Source organism: Hipposideros armiger, unplaced genomic scaffold (genome assembly GCF_001890085.2).
Source record: "Hipposideros armiger isolate ML-2016 unplaced genomic scaffold, ASM189008v1 scaffold_29, whole genome shotgun sequence".
NCBI classification, from domain to species: Eukaryota; Metazoa; Chordata; class Mammalia; order Chiroptera; family Hipposideridae; genus Hipposideros; species Hipposideros armiger.
Genome location: NW_017731379.1, coordinates 2,263,761 through 2,287,807, shown reverse-complemented (window position 1 = coordinate 2,287,807; position 24,047 = coordinate 2,263,761). Strand labels below are relative to the sequence as shown.

Here is a 24,047-nt window from a genome sequence, read left to right as displayed (position 1 = left end):
GGTGTGGGCTGCAGTCCCCTGCTGCAGTGGGTTGCCATGGGCTACCATGTGTAGCCGGCAGCCAGTGTGAGCGGCCAGCAGCCGCTGTGAGCGGCCGTCCAGAAGCTGGCGACCGAACTGCCTCGCCCAGGAAGAGCGCAATGATGGTGCCAACTTGGGCCAGTGAAGCAACGTCCTCCCTAACTAGACTGAAGAACAAAAGGACAGCAACTTGTCTGTTCCCCTTCCCCCAATTCCCCTGCACAGTTCCCATCCCCCAATTCCCCAATAAAAATCTTTAAAAAAAAAGATATATTCCTCAACAAAGACAGCTACCTCCCCAAGAGGAACTCTGGTGCCTGCTGTGATAATAATAATTTCCTCTCTTTCACTACATATTACAGTTATACATGTAACTGATAAAATAATTAGCACATTAATTATCTTTATTAACTCTTCCTGTTTTGTTTTGTTTTTTTCTGAGTAAAGCCTTATCCTTTGGTCAGTGGTGTTGATAGATGAGTCTTAATTGACCTTGGCTTCCTGCTGTGAAACAGAAGAGTTGTGAAATATTGGCATTATTATGACATCTAATCACATTTTCATTTTATTAGGGTCAGGAAGCAAATAAATGACTCATGCTAGAAACTGTTTGCAAAAAAGTTAGCTTTTGTAATGAAAATGGAAGCAGACTTACAATTCATGAAGTTGCAAATTATTATTTTTTTTTACAGAACTTAGCCTAACAGTTGGTCTGTGAAAACATGACCTTAACCAAAGTCAGTATAAGATTTATATACTATCTATGAGAGGCAGTACAACATAGTCAATAGAAAGAAAACTTTTGTTATTAGAAAACCTAAATTAAAATCTGGATTCTGCCATTTACTGTGGTAAACTTGGACATATTAACTTTACTGAGCCTCAGTTTTTTATCTGTAAAATGAAGATAATAATGATATAAAGCATTTAACTGGCTTCATATGGTGCCTGGTACATAGTAAGAAGGTAGCAATGAAATTTTAGCAAAAATTATTCTTTTCATAATACTTATTATTCTTATGTTTATTACTGTTAAATAATTTTCAAATGACTGGTCTCACTTAAAATTCATGTGGGTTCCCAGTGTTGCGAGCAATCCTATTATATTTCCCTAGTCAGTGTATTCCCCGTTTTTCAAAGCTACTGTATCATATCTTCTCCTCACTGCTCCAACTTCCAACACCCTCCCCTTTTCATTCTCAGCTATGATCTTGTTTCTTATTTTACTGAGAAAATAGAAGCAGCTAGAACTTTCATATCTTCCCACCAACAAATCTATCAGTCTACCTCCTGTGTAACACTACACCCTGCCTTTTCTCCTATTACAATGGAAAAGAGCCAGTCCTTCCATTTGTGTACAGAATCCCATTCCCTTTGTGTACTTGTGGATTTAGCACTTAGAGTTATCCCCCCTTACTCCTCAATAATCCCATTTTATCTTTTATATTAGCTAATTCCCATCAGCATACAAATATGCCATCATAGGTTTTCACCTTCCCTTCATTCATATTTCCATCGAGCTACTACTCCTCCATTGTTTTGTTCCCCTTAGAAAACAGCTCCTTGAAAGCATATCCTTATCTCAACCAGATTTTCCAATCAGGTTTTCATTCCTGCTGCTCAAGTAAAACTCTTATCAAGGTTTCAAATGACTGCCACATTGGCAAATCCAGTGGTCAGTTCCCAGTCCCCATTTTACTGCACCTCAGCAGCATCTGAACAGGCTACTTCCGGCTTCCTGAAGTACTTTTTTTCACTCGGCTTCTGGAACATCACCTTTTCCTGGTTTTCTTTCCTTCAGCTTCACTGGCCACTCCACTCCGTAGTTTATCTTCCCTGACTTCTAAATATCGATGAGTTCCAGATATCAATTCTTAGACCTCTCTTCTTCTCTCTCTGTTCAATTCCCAGGCTATCTCACCAGTCTCCTTGTTTTTATTATCATCTTTATTGTGATGACTCCTAAATTTATATCTTAAGTCTCAATCTTCTCTGTCCCCCAGACTTGCATACCTTATTGCCTATACTATACTTTTGTTTGGATCTCCAGTAGGTGTCCCAAACTTAATATGTTCCACCTTTTCCCCAATTTTACTTATTTTAAGAACTAGTACTTCTAGTCACCTCTAGTCAACCAAAAATCTTAGAGTCTTCCTTGACTCTCTTCTCTTACATCCCATATCCAACCCATCAGCAGATACTGTCAGCTTCATCTCGGTGTAGATCCAGAATCTGACCATTTCTCATCACCTTTATGTGCTATCACCATGGTCCAAACCACTACCATCTCTGGCCTAGATGATTGCAGTAGCTTATTAACTGGTCTTCCTCCTTCCACTGTTGGCCCCTATGGTCTTTTTTGTACACAGTAATCAGAGTGGTCCTTTTAAAACATTATTTATGGAAAACATAAATTTCCAGTGGTTTTTTTTCATCACATTTAGAACAAAATCTAAAAGTCCTTACTATGATCTACAAGAGCCTGGATGACTTGGCTCCTGGCGACTGCTCTGACTTCATCTCCTACCACCTATATCCCTCATCTGTTCCAGCCACAGCAGTCTCTTCACTATTCTCTGGACACACCAAACATATGTCTTCACATTGCTGTTCTCTCTGCCTGAAATGTTCTTCCCCCAGATATTCATATGGCTTCTTCCTTCATTTCATTGAGTTCTCTACTCAGGTGCCAGTTCATCATAGAAACCTTTCTGGCCATGCTATTTGAAATTGCACCCTATTCTTTATGTCCCACCCTCCCTCAATCTCTATTCTTTATCCTTTGTTTTTCTTCTGTAGTGCTTATTGCTTCTTGACATTTTCTTTTTTTTTTTTTTTTAAGATTTTTATTGGGGAATTGGGGGAATGGGAACAGACAAGTTGCTGTCGTTTTGTTCTTCAATCTAGTTGTGGAGGACATTGCTTCACTGGCCCAAGTTGGCACCATCATTGCGCTCTTCCTGGGNTTAGCTGTAGAGGGCAGTGTCACTGGCCCTCATATGTGGGATCCGAACCAGGGCCCTCTGGCATCCCAAGCCAGCTCTTAACCAACGCGCCACTCGTCTGGCCGTCATTGATTTATTTTTAACGTAACACTGCTGGTGGTGCCCTGATGGGTGAAAAACCTGCAGCTTCCAACTGATCCTTTTCTTGCCACTAGGGGGCTAGATTTTCCTTAACTATTAAAACTCTAGGGGAAAGTTTTGGCAAACCCTTCAGACCCCTCCTCGGTGTTTGGCTTTTTTTCACTTAACTTATTTCTTAGGATATTTATGCTTTCAGATATGCTGGGAAACCAAATTCAAACCCAAAACATTTTAATTGTATATTTGAATAATCTCCCAGGATTATTGTGTAAGAACCTGTTTGCCTAACCTATATTGGAAGTGACAACAACTTGAATTTTATGTGGCCATCTTAGTAATAGCTGGCATTTTTAATCACTGGAATTTTTTAAATGAGTAATTTAGAAGACATCAACCCTTATATTTGTATCTGAACTAGAATTCTGTCCATTATTTAAAGTTTTTTCCTTTCATGTGTAGTTTAATGCCATAAATTGCACATTGATGGAATAAGAAAATATTTATTTCTAGTATACTTTATAAACCTCTGACATTTTAAAAATCAGTAGTCAATAATGGAGAAATAGGGAAGCATTTCAATGCATTTTTGCAATCATTAGGCTAATTTACTTTCAAAGATTATGAAACGTGATTATTTAGTAATTTTATTAGCACACGAAATATGAAAAATGTGGATGTAAAAAGAGGAATTTACTACTTTATAATAAAGACACCTTTAAAATGCTCAGCAAGTAGAGTCCTAGTAAAATTAAACAGTTACGTTTTAGGAAGAAGGAAAGACTAGGGAAGTATTGTGATATATTAAAGGGCACATGCTTTGGAGTTTGATTACTACCACTGTCACTACCAGCTTTGTGACTTTTGGCAAATTATTTAACATCTCTGAGCCTTAGTTTCCTTACTTTTGTAAAGTAATGTTAATACTTCAGTCAATTGTTTGGATTAAATGAAGCAAAATGTGTAAAGCACCTAGTACTGTGCTTGGGACATGGTGGTAGGTGCTCAATAAATGTCATCCTCTGTTTAATCCAAAGGTGTGATGTTATAACTGATTCTCATTCATTCTGGAGAGTCTTTGTCTCTGGAAAAGAGGAGAATCAGCCTATTATTAAGACTACATCTGTAAGTATAACTATCCCAGCATAAAGAGTTCAATCTTTTCATGATATCCTAGCTATGAAGAGACAGTTTGGAAGATGTATTTCTTTAGTTAAAATAATAGCAGTGTTAGCTATTTATTGATTGATTGCTTACTGTATGCCAGTACTATTCTAAGTGCTTTATGCATATTCATTCATTCATTGCTTACAACAAACATGTTAGATGGGTGCTATTATTATCCCTATTCAAATAGGATGCAGAAACCGAGGCCCAAAGAGATAACCCTGCTCAAGTGTATTCTGCTTTTAAATTTTTGGATCTGGGCTCCAAAGGCAGGAAGTCTGGCTGTAGGATCTGAATTCCTAACTCCTTGTCTAAATATTTTTTAGATAAAACATTTTTTGCATAGATTTCACTGGATGCATTGTATAATGGTAGGAATGATTGGAGAGTATTTCATACTTACTTTATCCTTAGAAACACACCCTCCTCCAAATGTTTGTTACTATTAAAATGATTGAAATAATTGTTTTGGAATTCTAAATATGTTCTGATATTTTCAACAAAAGGAAATTACTTTTAATAAGAATAAATGTTTTGTTAGAAAGATAATGTTTTGGTGCTAAAGAAATTATAAAAGAAGATATGACCCTTCTAAATGACTTTTTTTTTTTAAGATTTTTATTGGGGAATTGGGGGGATATGAACAGTGCTGGGGAATTGGGGGAAGGGGAACAGACAAGTTGATGTCATTTTGTTCTTCAGTCTAGTTGTGGAGGACGTTGCTTCACTGGCCCAAGTTGGCACCATCATTGCGCTCTTCNCTCACGGCAGCCCAACTCCAGGTTGAGCTGTTGTTCAGCATCTTAGCTGTAGAGGGCAGTGTCACTGGCCCTCATATGTGGGATCTGAACCGGGTCCTCTGGCGTCCCAAGCCAGCTGTTAACCAACGCGCCACTCGGCCAGTCCTACATTTTCTATTTATTATTTTCTCCCTTCTAGGTTAGTTCTATGATGGCAATGACTTTGTTTTGTTCATTGCTGTATCCCCAGCACCTAGATTATTACCTGTGGCACTAAATGTTTGTGGAGTGCATGAATTGCTTTTTTCTCCATCAGACACACTGTTATCTTACTGATGTATGTTTTAAAAAAAAACTCTTGGGAAAGAACAATCTTTGAAAAAATTGGGGTAAAATATATATAACATGAAGCATACCACCTTAACCATTTTTAAGTGTGCTGTTCAGTGGCATTAGTACATTGACAATGTTGTGCAGCATCTATCTAGTTCCAAAACATTTTATCACTCCAAAAGAAAGCCCCATATTCATTAGACAGTTGCTCCCATTCCATTCTTCCTCAAGCCCTTGGCAACTACCAATCTGTGTTCTGTTTCTGTGGATTTACCTATTCTGGATATTTCACATAATGAAATGTAATAAGTGACCTTTGTGTCTGGCTTATTTTACTTAGCATAATGTTTTCAAGGTTCATTCACATTTGTACCACATGTATCAGAACTTTATTCCGTTTTATGGCTGAATAATATTATATTATATGTATATACTACAATTTGTTTATCCATTCATCTGCTGATGGGCATTTGGGATGTTTCTGCCTTTTGGCTATTGTGAAAAGTACTGCTATGAACATATTTGTATATGTATTTGAGTATCTATTTTCAGTTCTTTTTGGTGTATACCTAGGAGTGGAATTGCTGGGTCATATGGTCTATGTTTAATTTTTGAGGAACTGCCAAACTATTTCCCATAACAGCTGAACCTCTTTACATTGGGGGCTAGGTTTCAACATATGAATTTGGGGTGGGGGGATGCAAACATTCAGTCTATTGCACCCTGTATTAGAAAGTTCTTGTTCTTAGCTTCTAATCTTTTCACAGCCCTTAACATTGATGACCAGAGAAGCCCTTAAGAGAGTAAGGAGGTACTTATGGGGAAGCTCACAATGGTGTAGTATTCAGTTTAATTCTTGCAGATGACCAAATGTTTTTTTATTTTGATAGATACTAAACTCCAAGGTTAAACTATTAATGATGGGAAACAAATGTAAAATTCCTAGAGCATCACTTAAATTTCAACTGTCACTATCATTAAGAGTAGTGATAGTAGTGGAGCCTCAGCAAGGTTCCAACTCTCACAATAAATACATTATAATTTCATTAAATCACCTCTAGACTCCTTTGGCCCCAAATTCTGAAACTGTGTTTCTAACATTAAATGTTGGAATGACATTATGTTGCTCAGTATCCCATTGAACAGAGGCCTTCTGTATCCCAGAATTTTTCAGGGGCCTTCTATAACGGAATTATTTTGAAAAGTTGTCTGCCCTTTTTAAGTAGGAGCATTTTCTCACACTTCAAGCTTTCTTTGAATTTTTTTCGAGACTTCAAGTTGATTAGGTATCCAGATAGTATTGATTTCAACAGATGTACATTTGTTAGAAGGAGGTCGTTAATCACAGTTGTTGCCATGCTGTGTGTAGACCTTTTGAGCACATGTTGATTTAAGGAAATACCTTGTGGATTGAAAATACCAAGAGGCAAAGAACATTAGACTCAAACATGCTCCTCCAATTTCTATAATGATATTACTCTAAACTCAGTATACCCAAATAGTAATCTTACTGTAGAAGCTACACTGTCTTACGTTCTGATGGGATATTTATAGTTAAGGGAAACTGAATGTTTAAGAGCAAAGTTAAATTCATCCCTGAAGAAAGGAATTTTGTAGCTATTGGATTATGAATGAGATTTCATTAAGGTAATAGCCCCCAAACCCTAGAGGGTGCTCTCAGTAGGAATTAACATTTCCAAACAAGTAGATGCAATGCACTTGTCCCTCAAGGCCTTTCAGCTTTCAGACCAACTCAGGGGCTGTGATTCCCAAATACGTGTCTTCTCTGAACGGAATCATATAAATCTCTGGTAGCGCCAAGCTAGTCTATGTCTTTCTGTATTTTTATTGGTCTCTAGACTCTTAACCCCTTGATTGGTAGCTTTGCTAATGAAGGAAGCTCACTTTAATAAAACTGTTATGTTTAGATGCTTGTTATTAGAAGCTGTGTGCCAAATGCTATTTTAAAGCCCAATCATTAAGGTTGTTAAGAGGGTTTTGTTGCTCATACTACTTTCTGTAACTCACTCAGAGGATGTTATAGAGCCATATAGGCTATTGTTATTTTAAACATGCCTATCTGTGGTGTGCTGTTGTCCATTAGTGGAACCTGTCAATATGATAAAGTCTTAATAAGCAATTAAATAAATGACATTTGTTCACTGAATAAAAGAGGGTTTGTTGCTGCTGTTCTTCAGTCTGCCTCCCCATATGAATCTCTAGTTGCTTTAAATAGTCTTTACCTTTGTTATTATCAAGAATTTCTACTCTGCTTTCAAAGTTGGGTTATAGTTGGGTCAACTCATATTCCAAAATCTTATTTTAGTATTTTCTATTACAATATGGCCTGTCCTTGTTCTGATATGGAGCTGAGGTATTTAGAGAATGATTATAATTAGGTGTTATTCCTTCTGTATCTTTTGGTCAGCTTTAAAAAATTCTGATGCCTAGATTGCACTTTATACCAATGAAATCAGAATATATGGGGTAGGACCTGTAGGCATCAGTTTTGTTTTGTTTTTAAGATTTTATTGGGGAATTGGGGGAGGAGAACAGCGTTGGGGAATCAGGGAAGGGGAACAGACAAGTTGCTGTCCTTTTGTTCTTCAGTTTAGTTGTGGAGGATGTCGCTTCACTGGCCCATGTTGGTATTATCATTGTGCTCTTCCCAGCTGAGGCAGTCGCTCGCAGGCCATTGGACGGCCACTCACAGCGGCTCACAGCAGCTCACGAAAGCTCACGCCCGCTGCCGGCCAGCCCCACTGCAGTCTACACCGCTGCCCGCGACTCACAGCAGCCCAGCTCCAGGTTGAGCTGTTGTTCACCATCTTAGCTGTAGAGGGTGCAGTGTCACTGGCCCTCATTTGGAATCCAAACCGGGGCCCTGCTGCTCAGAGCTGGCACTCCCAAGCCAACTCCTAACTGGCGCGCCACTCAGAGGCCCCGCATCAGTATTTTTTAAAAGATCCTCAGGTGATTCCAATGTGCAGCAAGGTTTAGAAACCACTAGCTTTACTTAATTAGCCATATATAATAGCTTAGAGGTTCTTCCTTCCAGTATCTATTAATTAGGAGTCCTTATAATAATGCATTTAGTTATTTGAAAAAAAGGTATGATACTACTTCAAAGGGAACATGTGCATCCATATGTTCATTGTAGCATTATTTATAATAGCCAAGATATGGAGGCAACCTGTGTGTCCATCAATAGATGAATGGATAAAGAGTAAGTAGTACATTTATACAATGGAACATTACTCAGCCATAAAAAAGAATGAAATCTTGCCATCTGCAACAACATGGATGGACCTAGAGGGTATTGTGCTGAATGGAGTAAGTCAGAGAAAGACAAACATCATATGATTTCACTTAGATGTGGAATCTAAAGAACAAAATAAAAAAAACAGAAACAAACCCATAGATACAGAGAACATTTTGATGGTTGCCAGATGGGAGGAGGGTTGGGGGATGGATGAATAAGGGGAAGGGATTAAGAAATACAAACTGATAGTTACAAAATAGTCATGGGGCTGAAAAGTATAGCATAAGGAATATAGTCAATAATATTGAAATAACTATGTATGGTGTCAGATGGGTACTAGATTTATCAGGGTAATCACTTCGTAAGTTACATAAATGTCTAATCACCATGGTGTACACCCGAAACTAATACAATACTGTATGTCAACTGTAATTAAAAAAATAAAAAAATATTTTAAAAAATAAAATAATTGGCAAATTAAAAAAGAAAAAAGATGTAATATATGTTATTACTATTGTTATTATTATCACTATTTAGATTGTAAAGAGGCCAGTTTTGTGGTTAAAAAATACAAAATATAAAATTTACCATGTTAACCATTTTTAAGTGTTCATTTCAGTGGCATTAAGTATAGTCGCTTTGTTGTACTACCATCACCATCTCCAGAACTTTTTTCATCTTCTCAAACTGAAACTCTGTATCCATTACACAATAACTCCTTGCCCTGCAGCCCCTGGCAACCACCATTCTACTTTCTGTCTCTATAAATTTGACTACTCTTAGGTACCTCATATACGTGCAATCATACAGTATCTGTCCTTCTATGAAGGACTTATTTCAATTAATGTAGTGTCTTCAAGGTTCATTCATGTTATAGCAGGTGTCAACATTTCATTCCTTTTTAAGGCTAAGTAATATTCCATTGTGTGTATATACCACATTTTGTTTATCCATTCATTTGTTGATTGACACTTGGACTGCTTCTACCTTTTGGCTATTGTGAATAATGCTGCTATGATTATGTATGTGTGAGAAACCAATTTTTAAGTAATAAACGTAATCACTTGAAGTCGGTTTGTTCTCCCTCTATATGGTACTCATCTGGATAAATGACTTGTTCTTACGTTATTTCTTTTTTATTTATTTTATTTATTTATTTTTAAGCTGAGCCATCCTGCCACCTGTTGGCAGCTCAGTGGCTGCTCTGCTCGGGCTGGGAATCGAATCGCTGTTGCTCAGAGCTTAAACTCTTGAGCGAGCTCTTAACCAACTGAGCCACTCATCCGGCCCTAAATGACTTGTTCTTTATGGATAGATGGTAGTGTAGTTTACCAGATGAGCTAGTACCTTCCCCTCATGACTGGTCTATCTTTTATAATATATGGCAAAAATTAGGTACTGTTCCAGATGCTTTCTAGATTTTCTCAAAGGTGATGGTAGAATTATTTTATTGAATCAGCTCTCTTGCCCAGGCTGTGGATCAATCCCCCAGAGGTTGTGTTCTGCAAATATAGTGACAAAAGTCTCAGTGTATCTAGGATGAAATAAAGGATTCATGCTATATAGTTTAGTTTAACTCCAAAATGCCACTATAGAAAAATTATAAACTTCAAAACCAACCTAAAAGGCTTCCTAGTCATGTTGCTTTAGAAGTTCTGAACTAATTATATTGAATCTAGAAGACACATTAAGATCCCTTTATTTCTGCCTGTATTACTTGGATAGGCCATTTAGTCTACTTCTACACATGGTCTTAGCTTTTTGTATTACAGAGTGAGAGCTCACTTTTTTACTTCTTTCCATTCTTGTTTTTTTTTTTTTTTTAAGCTGAGCCATCCTGCCACTGGTTGGCAGCTCAGCGGCTGCTCAGCTCGAGCCGGGACTCGAACAGCTGTTGCTCAGAGCTCAAACTCTTGAGCGAGCTCTTAACCAACTGAGCCACTCGGCCGGCCCACTTCTTTCCATTCCTAATGAGCCACTTTTGTCTCTTGACCTCTGTAAAGGGTATGCTTTATTATTATTATTATTATTATTATTATTATTATTGTTATTATTTTTTTTAGCTGAGCCATCCTGCCACCTGTTGGCAGCTCAGCAGCAGCTCAGCTCGGGCAGGGAATTGAACTGGCGACCCTGTTGCTCAGAGCTCGCACTCTTGAGCGAGCTCTTAACCAACTGAGCCACTAGGCCAACCTGGGGTATGCTTTCTTTTTTCAGACACTTCAGATAGGTGTTTTTACAAAAGATCAGCTATGTTAGTCAATAAGTAGAAATTTTATGAGGGCATTCAACTTGGGAAAAGTAGTGATTCCTTATTTTAACGTTGTATTTCTGAAGGCATTACTTTTTCATATTTCCACAACCCACCCACCTATCCTTATCACATTGAAGAAATGAATTTTTATCTGTATATTCCACTCTGATCCCTTTGACAATTTTTCTTAATTTTGCACTTATAATAAAAGGCAATTGAAATGAAAAGAGGCTTGGCCGTATCACTGAAGGGATAGAAATTTTAAACGTTGTTGGTCTCTTTGGGGTAACAACTGGGCTACACCTGTGTTCTTTTTTTTTTTTTTTAAAGATTTTTATTGGGGAATTGGGGGATGGGAACAGCATTGGGGAATTGGGGGAAGGGGAACAGACAAGTTGCTGTCGTTTTGTTCTTCAGTCTAGTTGTGGAGGACGTTGCTTCACTGGCCCAAGTTGGCACCATCATTGCGCTCTTCCCGGGCAAGGCAGATCTGTCGCCGGCTTCTGGACGGCTGCTCACACTGGCTGCTGGCTACACACGGTAGCCCATGGCAACCCACTGCCGCAGGGGCTGCAGCCTACGCTGTCGCCGGCGACTCACGGCAGCCCAGCTCCAGGTTGAGCTGTTGTTTAGTATCTTAGCTATGGAGGGCAGTGTCACTGGCCCTTATATGTGGGATCCGAACTAGGGCCCTCTGGCGTCCCAAGCCAGCTCTTAATCACCGCGCCACTCGGCCGGCCCTACACCTGTGTTTTTTAGAGATACAGGAATGACCTAACATTGAGAATCTGATGAGATAATGATTTTAGAACCAAATCTACAGGTGAAACATAAGCAACTTGTTCTTCTTGTCCATCGAAGTCTACAGTCTGAGAGGCTAAGAGTGAGTAAACAAACGCTCTTTTTTTCTAGATCTTCATCTGCTGGTGGACGTGGCCTGCAAGCAGGAGCACTTTCCAAAGGAGGAAGAATTAAAAGAGTGAGAAATGGATGACAAATGTGACATTGTGCACTAGCTGTAGCTGGAGGCAGACTAGCCTTGCACATGACACACTGTTGGGATTTTTTCAGTTCTGTTAAGGAAAAAAAAAGTATTTTTGTTTTGTTAATTTGACGATTTTGTTAATTGAAAATTGGGAATTTGGTATTTACTACAGCTGTTTAGTTCAGATTATTTACCTTGACAAACTACTAAATATCTAGCAGCTATTTTTTTTTTTGCTGCCCAGATCCCTTTCAAATGAAAAGTCCTGGCCTTCTGTTACAGTCAAGAAAGCATCTAAAAACTGCTGCATCTATGGTACTGGAGAATAATTTGTGTGTGTTGCTTTGTTATCTTGCCACTTCCAAACTGTAGTCAGCACAACTCCAGTGGGGAGTTCAGTCTATCTGTTTCAAGTCACAGTGTGATCCTTTCAGAGAAGATTGTGTGAGAAATGAAGGCATGTAAGGTCACCGAGATTACAGGTCTAAATGGGTCAGGAATCCCAGGGAAGAAACTCTGGGAAAGAGCTAATTTTCTAAGTGATTAACCAGGAAATGCTCTTACTTCCTAACCCAGCATTCTGTTTCAAGAGCAAGGCATCCGGACTTGGACCATCTATCAACCTTAACAGCTCCTAATTCTTTTATATTAATGGGAGCATTCTTCTATTTTCATATCTTTTTAAAATTTTAATGATACATTATCATAAATGGTCAGGTTTTGTTAATATATCATTTATTTAAATGTCTTCTAAAGAAAAGTATTTAACTTGTTTAATATATTTATAAACACTGGTAGATTTAGAAGTTTTAAAGCTTTATATTTTTATTAATATTGGAGGATAGAAGGATAAAGGATGCATATGTAATATTTTTATTTTAAGGGGGGAAATGTACAATGTGTGAACAAAAACATTAAGAGATTTAACACAGTGTTTTCTTATTTTAGATTTTTACATTCAGTAAATATAAATTCTGATCTATATAAGATATTGTGTGCAAATTTTGGGAGAAACTGATTAGTGGTCATTTAACAGAAGCTATACCTCTGATATTTTTAGTAGTTTATGTCTGGTTTCAGCTTCTGAGAGAATTTTGGATAGTGGGATAGACTGTAATATTTTTATCCTATCCCCTCTATAGGATTCTAAATTCGAGTAGTAGGATTGTGGGACTGGATTTTAGGAGAGGTATGTTGGTTGTCCAGTTTCCGTGGTTGACCCCTCTCTTGCTCACCCAACAACAGCAAGAAACGTCCTGATTTAAAAGTCTTTTAAATTGACTAGAACTTTCTTATTGGATTCTGCTTCAGTTTTCCTAATAAGCACTGCAGAAGCCAAAGGAAAGCCTAGGAATATGAAACTAATTAAAAAGAAAAGGCACTTAGTGGGTGTAACAATTCATTTCGTAAATTGCATTGTGCCTTCCCAATGATGTCAAACCCTAGAAATATTACACAGATAATAGATTTTTTGGAAAAGGATGAGCTCTATTGGTCTGCAGTGACTTGGTTTAGATGTAAAAGTGGGTTCTGAAAAATGACCTGTTTGGCCCATCTGATTAGATTAGTTGGTGTCCATGTGATGGGCATTTATTCATCTTTATTCTCAAGGTTTAAAAGATAAACAGATTATCAAGACTCCTACATCTTTTGGCCAGACTATGTATTTTGGCAGAGTATGTGAAGAGGAGACCCAATTTCCAAATGAAGGATCTTTGTCTTTTCTCTGTCATGTTGAAAAGCTGATACACTGTGTAGGTGACATTTCTTCCCTTAAATATGCCTTTCTTAGCTTTGTATATGTTGAAAGAGATAATACCTTTTGAGGAACATGTGTCAAGCAGGAACCTTGGCCTGAATTTGGGTTCAGTGGTTTTAAGGCTTAATTAATGAAATACCTATATCAGCTTTCCAAACTTTTTAAATATATGAATACAAAAGACCAAGGAGCTGGATCTCCTACTATACTCACATGTCTGCTACCTGTCAACTAAAGCTGTCTTCACTGATTTGGATAAAATAGAAAAAGATAAAATAAAATCTGTGTGTGAATTAGCCAGTAGGGTCTGACACATAGTAACAAGGTTCCTGACTAGCACCTCAGTATCTCAGCACCTTAAGCATGATAAATTTCAATCAGTCAACAATAAAGTGCTTCAACTAGACTGTTGTTCTGCTTGTTTTTACTTTTCGATTGGTGATCATTAGAAACCTCAGTCATTATGACTATTTATCATAATAGTAAACATCAAAAGAGAAGATACTCTGTTTTTCAAAGAATCTGGCTTTTTAAGAAAATGTGTCCTGGCTTTTTTTTATTTTTATTTGCACTTGAATAGAGATTGAATCTTTAAAATTCCATTAAGGATAAGGACAATTCTTGGACATATTTACAGAAACCTAGGTTTTTGGAAAAGGATGAATGGTCTTCAGTAACTTTAGTCTATCCAGATGTGAAAGTAGATCCTGAAGGATGACCTGTCTCCTGTGCAATATTAGGTAGTAGATGTCAGTGAGATGGGCATTTCATTACCATAGTGATGGCATCTCTAGGACATCTCTGTGGACGTTGTGGTATATCAACCCCTGAGGGGTAACTCCAAGACATTAAAGCCAGAGACTAATTTCTCTTCCTTGTCAATTCTGGTGACCTAAACAAACACAGTGTATCAGTGAATTCAACTACAAAGAGCTGTTTGGTTTGATCCTGAGTATGTCAGGGCACTCAGTTTCATAATACATATCATCATTCCCAGAGCTCAGAGATTCCTCAAGAAAGGGCAAGCCCATTTGTATTTTTTTTCTGCTTTCAAGTAAATGTGTGTATTAACTCTTAGATGTGGGTCTCTTAATTCCTTTGCAAGTTTCAAGCAGGAATAGGTGAGGCAAAGTCCATTAGCAGCTTACTTTAAAGATATTTTTGCATATATTATCTAGAATAATGTATATTTTGCATTATTTATGCTGTATTATTACATGGAATGCATAAAATAAAAACAAAATTGTAGCAGATTTTAAAAAAAATTCTCTCCAGAAGAATTAGATCTATTCCTTTTCTTTAGGAAAGGAGTTATAAAAGGTCTATACTTGCATTATGTCCTTAATGTTCAACCAATAAAGAAAAAGTGCTAAATTCAGAATTTACTGTAGAATTTCTCTCTCTTCTCTAGGGTACTTAGTAAATCTCCTAACTATCCCCATAAACCTTCTTTAGGGGGAAAAAATGCGCAAGGTGAATAGACCACTCATACTTTTTGCTTTTAGAGGCATTTTTATGTCATTTAATCGTTACAACAAACCTACAATGCAATTATTATTATCCACATTTTACAGATGATCAATTTGTATAATTTATTTGTACAATTTAAGAAAACTTTTTAAAAGATTTATGTTATGTGCTTCTTACCACAATTGAGAGAAGCACATAACATAAATCTTAACCATTTTTAAGTGTACAGTTCAGTAGTGTTCACCACATTCATATAATTGTACACTTGTACAATTTGGAAAGATTATTGGCAGCAGGTCAAAAATAAAATGTCTGACCACAGTTAAATATAATCTGATAAATTTGAAAATTCAAATTTTAGAAACATATATTAGAAACTTTTGCGTGTTTCTAATGACAAGGTTACTGGAAGGATTGTAGTTCATGAATGTGGTAATTAGCCAAAATTAGGGGGGTTTGTGCCTACGTTCTTCTCATTAAGCATATATACTTTACCCCTTTGCTTGTATTTATGACATAGACTTACATGCAATCTTATATTGAGGGTATAGGTCTGATCCATAGTATCAGTTCACCTCCCCAAGGATGTGAGAAGAAAGTAACAGATTCCAGGCCTCTGACATCAACCTGATCTAAAAACTCCATACAGGTACAGTTTAGAAAACAGCTACCAAATTTAAGTTAGTAAGAGCTGAAGAAAAACTATACATAAAATGGACAGAGTTCTCACCAGGATAGTAGATATAAGACAACAATAAATCAATAAGTACTATATAGCACAGGATCACTTTATTCGGGCTTTGTGCCAATTTTAGACACTAAAACCCGGAAAGAGCAGAAATCTTTTTGAACATATATTTGCAAAACCCTGTGTCCATTCTTTTATCTTCTGGGTTTCCTTCTTTTCTCGCTCTGCCTCTCTTTATTTCCTTACACCACCATCTATACTCTCTCGGGTGCAGAATCGGCTTAGATATGTTTGAGTGGCCCTGATTTACATGCGGTAGCTTGCTTACCTGGAGAAGGCATTGAGGATTGAATTGGATGCAGTTTGACTGTGGCTCCATAGAGGGAGTAGAGGAGCTGAGAGAAGAGAGCAAAAGAACGTGTCTGGTTAAGTGTGCCGCCGGAGCCCGGTGCCTTAGCCAGCGGAGGAGGAGGGGCAGGATGGGGGGTGTTGCCTCTAGCTGCTCCACCCTCACTTTGTGTCAGCAGGTAGAGAGCGTGATTGCAGTCTCAGGGGAGGGAGTTCGAGCTAGAACACCAATTACAAACCACAGGCTTCCTTCTCTAGGGAGTTGATCCAGAATTGTCTTTCTGGAAGGGAAGCACTCGAATCCTTCCGAACTTTCCAAGTCCATCCATGATTCAGAGATATTGCCTTCTCCCTCTGGGATTTTCTGTGTTCCTGGTAGTGAATTGTTACTTTGCTTCTTTTCTCTTTGAAGATTTGATCATTTTATATGCTGTTTGGGGAGAAAAAGAACTTTTGTTAGAAAGGAGATTTCAGAAATGATTTTGGATCCTCTATCAGTGTTTTTAGAGTTCTTGGGGACAGTAGCTCTAACCCTGGAGTAAGTTTCTGCCTTTGACCTGCATGGATTATTTTTTCAGGCTGCGGAATTTCTCGGTGCCTACCTGCAGTGCGGGGCACTTGGTTTGGTTGCAGAGTAAGAAGGTGGAAGAATGAGCTGTACTTGGTTAAACAGTTGAAATCTTTTTTGAGCAGGATCTATAAAAGCATAATTGAATTGGTTTCACCCCCGTGGATTCCAGTGGGCCCGTCAGCACAACAGGTTTGCAGATTTTCTTTTGAAATTCTTTTTATTCTCCCTCTGCCTCAGCAAAAGAAAAGAATCTGTGTAACAGGTTCATGTTCAATTGCTTGGCTTTTCAGCACTTATTCTGAAGACTTTATAAGATTTTTTAAATTTGACCTCTGAACACAGTGGGCTTTTGCGGTTGAAGTGCATTTATATTTACTTAAGGGTGCACATTTTAAAATCTTAGAATGAGATTTTGTTTATACAAAGACCCAAATTCTCAAGTGTGCCTAGAAATAGCACAGATCTACCCTATTCCAGCTTTTTACTTTTTCAGGGTATTCTACTTAGAGCCTGAAGAGCCTACTCCCCCCCATCTTTTATACCCCACCCCCTCGAGGAATTTGAAAACGTGTTAGGAATAGTCCTTTGTTTTCCTTATGAATCTAAAAAATTGCAGATTATAAGCTCAGGATCATAGTTTCCAAAAGCATCTCATGGGAAATCAAAGTGCTTGACATTCTCAAGCAGGAGAATAAAAGCTGGAATCCCTAAGAGAGAAAGAAAAATAAAGACAGAAATACGATTTTTAACTGGGAAAAAATTGGAAAGCTAACCTTTTCAAGTATTCTTCGAATTGGAATGGGTTGAGATGCTTAGGATTATCCTGTAATATGTGAAGAGGTATAAATTACAACCTAATTTAGCGGCAAGTTTAAGTAGAACATTTAAAAATTATAGTATATTTAGGTTCATGAAAAGTATTATAAATTTAGTGGGCCTTGAACTTTGGCTACCTTGAAATACAGTTTAATGTGGAAACTTTTATGAATACATGTTATAGCATCTTTGGACATCTCTCAAGATGTGGCCTGAAATGTTTCCTCTCCTTCCCCGTGAAGACAAAATTCTCTGTGATTTTTAGTCTTTTACCATTGACAAATTATGCTTAAAAAGGACAATTTCTTCATTTTCTGAGCTGGAGTTTTTCACTCTCACCTTCGATGCATGGCCTTAGTTATTTACTTTGCCTTGTTTTATTCATTAACATTGGGTTTAGTGGCTCGACAATTGGATGCATATGGAAGACCAGCACCAAGTGATCTGATATAACAAAAATTCAGGATGTGACATTCAACCTCAAGCGAAGTTGGAAATTCCAGAGAAAAGTGGTGGTATCTTTACTAATATTAGTGAAGATGGGAGAAAATGACCTACCTGTAGCCGAAGTGGGCTAAACACACCCTTTTCCTTGCCAGATCAGGAATGCCACCTGTTCTTGGGAATATGAGAAAGGAAGGGCCAAAACTATGACTTTGCTTTCTGAAACTGAAGTATAAATTCTCTCTTCCTTCGTTTGTCTGAATCTGAGAACCTGCGTTTGGTGTTAGCCCGTGGAAGCAGTATGTATGGCCGAAGTGCACTGCTGCAGCTGGTAGCATGAGTGGTGGCCACCAGCTGCAGCTGGCTGCCCTCTGGCCCTGGCTGCTGATGGCTACCCTGCAGGCAGGCTTTGGACGCACTGGACTGGTACTGGCAGCTGCGGTGGAGTCTGAAAGATCAGCAGAGCAGAAAGCTATTATCAGAGTGATCCCCTTGAAAATGGACCCTACAGGAAAACTGAACCTCACTTTGGAAGGTGTGTTTGCTGGTGTTGCTGAAGTCACTCCAGCAGAAGGAAAGTTAATGCAGGTAAGGCTAACTTTATTGTATTTCACTTTCCATCTGTTTGAAATATGCCTTCTTTTGTCTCCCAAACCAAATACCATACAAGGGCTTCTGCTCCTGAGCTTTCTGTTTGTTCCATCTTTTAAGGACATTTGCCTCATTGGCGTTCTAAAGCAAATTCTTATTTTATACTCGAGAACAAACATAGATCCTACAGGATAGAAGATCATCTGCTTATTTTTAACTCTGGTATTACATTGCCTTTGTAGATAGATACACGTAATAAGAACTTTCTTTGCAAGTGGTATATTCTGGACATGACATTTTGATAGATGAAATATATGAACTTGTATTTAATTTACCTGAGGGCTGTATTTTATATCTTGTTTAAATTTGAACTGAGCACTAAGGAGGTAGATTTTAATGGTCAGCAGCACTCTGAAATTCTAGAATGCCCTTGGAGCATATTTGATCACTGTGTCACTTTTAAAATTCAGTCAAGCTTGAATGCTACCGCTGGCTTCATACCACGTGTGGCACCCTATTGCTAAGCCCAAAATGGAGAGGACTGGATTACAAAATGGACACAAGGTGTAAACTTGCCTCCTGATCACTTTAGTCTTGTCTACACATAATTTTATTATTTTCAAAAATCTCAAATTTAACATCTGTTTTTTTTATTGACCCACAGAGTTTTTCAGGCACAGTTTCTCAGGCTTTCAGGCTGTGAATTTTGCCTATAACTCATTCATAGCCTCCTCATTATGTGTTGCATTTATGAACTGATTAGGGCCACAGCGTTTCATAGATGAATTGCTCACTCCCCATGGTGAAGATAGAGCCTAGAGGGCTGTACCTTTTTAATGTGGCATTCCAGTGTCTTATCCCATGAAATTATGTTGCTTATTGATTACATTTTATTTTATGAAAGTACACTTCTTGCTGTAGCTCTTAGACACAGGTTGAAATGTTGTTAAATATGATTTCTCTCAGCTACTAAGCTCAGGTTTTTATTTTGTGATACGAACAGAACCAGAGTATTACATGAATTTAAAGTTTGGGTTAATTTGAGAAAGAAGGTAGAAAATTTAACAAATTCTAGAACTCTCTTTTTCAAACATGGATTTTTACATATATGACATAGTGGCTCTTCATGATCACTTCTTAGGCCATATTTTGAAGCTGCGATAAACGAAGTGGAAGAGGAATTGGGTGAAATGGAAGGCTCCGCTGTTTAGAAAAATAAATAGGCAAAAAGAATGTATCTCAAAAAAAATGGCATAAGAATGTTTGGATAAGTGTCTACTCGTTTAATTTGAACTCTAGTATGGAATTAGGAATATTTAAAAGTTGAAACATAAATAATTTTGAATACAACAACTGGAAAGGAAACTTCCTCCCTGACCTTGCCTACTTAGTACCCTAAAACATGAGGTATGTGCTCCATTTTAATTTTTTACCATAAGTTATTTTACTACAGGACCATATTTTGATATCTCTGAGGTCTTTGGGGGCAATACTAAGCTTTGTGCCTATTGATGTCCTGTGGCCGCATGTTCAATGATTAATTATATACTGCATGAAGTAGTGTCCTCTTTTATTTAAAATTTTGGTCTTCTGTTATCGCAAGCTCTATGTAAAATTTCTGTATATTTGTAAACAAAAAAGTATATAAGAGGCACTAGCTGGCATTCTCTTTGCCATTCATTACTTTGTCAATCTGTTCTGTCTTCTTTTATTCTGTCCCTTTTTCCTGGTAATTTTGCTAATTTTTTTTTTTTTACTTAACATCGAGTGTATTAGCATACTTTAAGTATTGTTTATTTTATGAAAGGAGGATTTCATTGTATCTATTATTTAGCAAGACCTTTCAGGCTTGACAGTAGTGTGTATTATTGGTAATTTTCAGTATTTCTACACCTTTTTTGTCCAAGAAAGCTTCTTCTAGGTCATTAATAAATTTGTAAACTAGCCTAGTATTAATCTCTGGAGACTTTCAGCATTGTTCCTGGTTTATTGTCTATTCATCATATTTTAATCCACAATAGTTACCAAATTTTCTTGATAGTCTCTTATGAGAAAATTATTTTTAAAAACACAAAAACAACATTTTGAATGATATGCAGCAGTTCTTTTTTACCCACTATTTGATTAACTCTTTCAAAGAACTCTAGTGTGTTGGGAACCATGGTTTACACTTCTAGAATCCATGCCATTCATTCCTTATCAGATTATACTGCAACTCAGGTTTACTCAACTGTCCTTAACCAGGCCTTCTATTTAACTGGAGTTCTGTTTATCTCTCCTAGAGTTGTGCTTTGCTGCACTTTAGCTTTCTTGGTAGATAGCTGTACCCTGATATAACAAATCTACAGGGGTCTTATCTGCTGGTTTTGAGGAATTTTGGATAATTCTATGTATCCTTCTACCTATGAATTATCCTAGCTGCCTGTTAAGTTTGATTGTCTCTGAAGATACAAGCAGGTCTTTGTAAAATTGGGGATGCTATACATTGGGAAAGGGAAAGGTATGAAGACAGTGATTTAAAAAAACCTTGCTGTGGTTTCTGGAATTCCCAGGCAATTTCAGAAAATTTGACATTTAGCTCAATTAATTCAGGGTATGTACAATTTCATAAGGACCAAGTGAACTGGATTTTCACTTGTATTACAATTTCAATTTTTCTTAAACAAAGAGAGGCATCCCTTGACAATGTGCCCCCAATTTGTTTAATAATAAAGTGGACCATACAGTTGTCTCTAAAATAATTTTGCTTGTCTGAACTTCATCTGAAGGGATGGATATGTGAGGACATTGAAGGTCAGGCCTTGGTGAATTTTTGTCCTGATTCTCACACCTCACTTTTTGTGCTTAGGTTTCTTTTTACCAACAGTAACATCCATTTTACAAGATATGTTCAAAGTTTTAAATTGTAATATTCTTTTGAGAGTACTAGAAGAAAGTCAAAATAGAAGAGGAAATGTTGCCTTTGATGTATTCCCTTCATTTCTCAAGTCTTCTGTTTTCCATTTCACAATTCCCCATCCTAGCCCTGACCAAATGATACTGTTTTCCTTTCTTTTTTTGCCCAAGAGCTGCTTCTTTGCATTCATATCATTTCACATCCTTGTGCGTGTTTCCCATTGTCTTTAAAGCGTCTGCTTGTTAGGTTTCCCCTGCATCTGCCACAATCTTTGTCTCTTTTGATTTCCTTTTACATTTTTTTGTCTTGTTTTCCGCTTAATTTTTATATTTAGAATAACTTCTACTGCTCTTCTGATCAGTATTTCCCTAGATAGCCATCAAAAGTCTATGTCAAAACAATATTTGTAAGTATGTGTAGTAATAGATGTTAACTAAACTTATTGTGGTAATTATTTCACAATATATACATGTATCAAATGATGTACATAAAACTAATACAATGTTATAAGTCAATTATATCTCAATTTTAAAAAAAGAGAAAAAGCGGGAGACCAAAAAAAAGGAAACTTTCTAGATTTCCTAATTACTTGGTGGTGACTGATAAAGAGGACTAAATAATAATGATTCTAACTTTTTACTATTTTTATTTTTAATTTGAATATATATATTTTTTCTCCTGATTTATACCATTGTAGATGGAAAATGTGCTGGACCTTATTTATGCATTGTGTACTTGTCCAGTTTTCTAGTTTTGTTTGCCTCTTATCAATGTTTGTTTATATTATTTCCAGTAACATTGTTGCTACCACTTCCAAAAATGATTACAGTCCTATTTTCTTTCTCAATTCTTGTTCCTTATTCATAAATATGATTGCTTAGAGGGACTACTCAAAATGAATCTTCTTTCTTCTCAAAGCAAAAGAGCAAGAGGATGTTAATGTAGCGCGAGAGATGTCGCCAATTCTTCAACTGTCACACTCTTCCTGCTCAGCTGGTTGTCCTGGATTTTCTTAGACTCTGGGATAAAGTTATGATCAAGATTAGAATGTACTGCCCTGGGGCTTCAGAGCTACACTGGGAGCTATGGTAGTTTAGGTTTTGGCCAGCAGCTGGGAACAGCTCCGGGACAAATTCTCCCTCATGCGATGTCTCTGCTTGCCTCTTAATTTACCTATTAGTCAACACCTACTTATCCCATCTTTGCACTTTTACTTTATTTTTAGTCAGGCCCTGAAATGAATTATTTGGTGTGGGGGCTGGAGAGAAAACTTGTATTATAAAGTTTTGACCAAAGCCAGAGAGAGAATGCTATGTAGCAAAACTGTAATTGACAAAGTGACTAAACTGTGACTCAAGGGACTGACTGACTTTTAGTTCTGACTCTGTCACTAAGTAATTGGGTGATTTGAGATAAAATGGTTTTTACCTTTTTAGGTTTTACATTCCCTATCAGTAAAATTGAGGGACCGAAATGCAATAGCACATAGCAAACATCTGCTGTGCACTTGACATGTGTTAGTTCATTGAATCTTCATAATAGCGTCATGAGAGAAGTACAGTACTTTTATTTTTCACATTTTACAGATAAGGAAACCGAGGCTCAAAGTGTTAGTATCTGCCAACGTCATGGCCGTAGGTAGGAGGTAACATAGCTGAAACTTGAACCCTAGAGCCCATGCCTTTCCAGCTCTAAAATTTGGTGCATCTAAGAATGCCACAGATAAACAGAACACCAATGTAGGCTTTGTATAAATGATCAATTGTGATGAGTATTATTCGCTGAGATTGATCCAGAATGTACGCTATCCTGCTAACTTCTAATAACCTCTGTATTTTTTTCTATTTCCCTCATTTGTGTTTCATTTGCAAAGATTTTTGTAAAGCAGAATGTTTACTTACTCAGCATCCCCCTTTTAATGTAACAACTTTCACTATCTTTCTCTTCATGTTATAACAGCCTATAGTAAATTATCTAATATGGGAACCTGACATAATAAACTTTGAAACAGCATGCATTTAACTGTCATTCCTCAAGTTAGAGTTCCTTTGGAAGCAGAGATTTCAAAGATTTTGTGATTTTGCTTTGAGGCCAGCCTTTAAAAGAGTTATAAATATTCAAGGTCCCTCAAATTCTCAGTTATTTATGTTCATGGAAATGCAGATAATCCAATTAATTTATAATTGACTTTGGAACATAGTCGGAAGTACACCGTCTATGTGCACAAACAACCTTAGGTGCTTGCCTCCTGCAACCCCAGCCTTCTGACTTGGTTGGCTTTGTTGTTGGAAGCCTGGCACCCATAGGAGAGAAGGAAGCTGCAGAGTATTGTAATGATAATTTTTCAAGTTAAGAAGCTATCTCTTTTATAGGCACCCGTCAAACAGATTTGTGTATATGATAGTTTCATACTTCATGTGGGAATCCAGCAAAAATTTTGTAAGTTCAGATTCGTAAATCTCTGTGGTCAGTAGGAGGTAATGAATGAGCAGTGCCCCTGGTTATTGTCTCTATCTGACTATCTGGTGTTCATTTAGCTGACTCTGGGGGTCGACATTTCTTTGGTTTTTGTAGTAATGTGTGTTTGTGTGTGTGTGTGTGTGTGTGTGTGTGTGTGTG

General features: G+C 37.3%; 2 protein-coding genes across 4 annotated transcripts in view; both read left to right on the top strand.

Moving 5' to 3' along the window:
- HSF5 (heat shock transcription factor 5) overlaps positions 1–13,981 on the top strand; it is a 40,696-nt gene extending 26,715 nt beyond the window's left edge. Inside the window, exon 7 of the mRNA XM_019636604.1 lies at positions 11,773–13,981. Within this exon, the coding sequence (XP_019492149.1) occupies positions 11,773–11,843 (71 nt within the window). The 3' untranslated portion in view covers positions 11,844–13,981. The remainder of the gene's footprint in view (positions 1–11,772) is intronic.
- Positions 13,982–15,433: 1,452 nt separating this feature from the next.
- Positions 15,434–24,047, top strand: part of RNF43 (ring finger protein 43) — a 60,731-nt gene continuing 52,117 nt past the window's right edge. Inside the window, exons 1-2 of one of the 3 annotated variants that reach the window (XM_019636792.1) lie at positions 15,434–16,870; positions 17,898–18,529. In XM_019636792.1, the coding sequence (XP_019492337.1) occupies positions 18,278–18,529 (252 nt within the window). In that variant the 5' untranslated portion in view covers positions 15,434–16,870; positions 17,898–18,277. Of the gene's footprint in view, positions 16,871–17,897; positions 18,530–19,688; positions 19,940–24,047 lie in introns of those variants that run through there. The other 2 variants (XM_019636793.1, XM_019636794.1) reach the window with 2 other exon arrangements.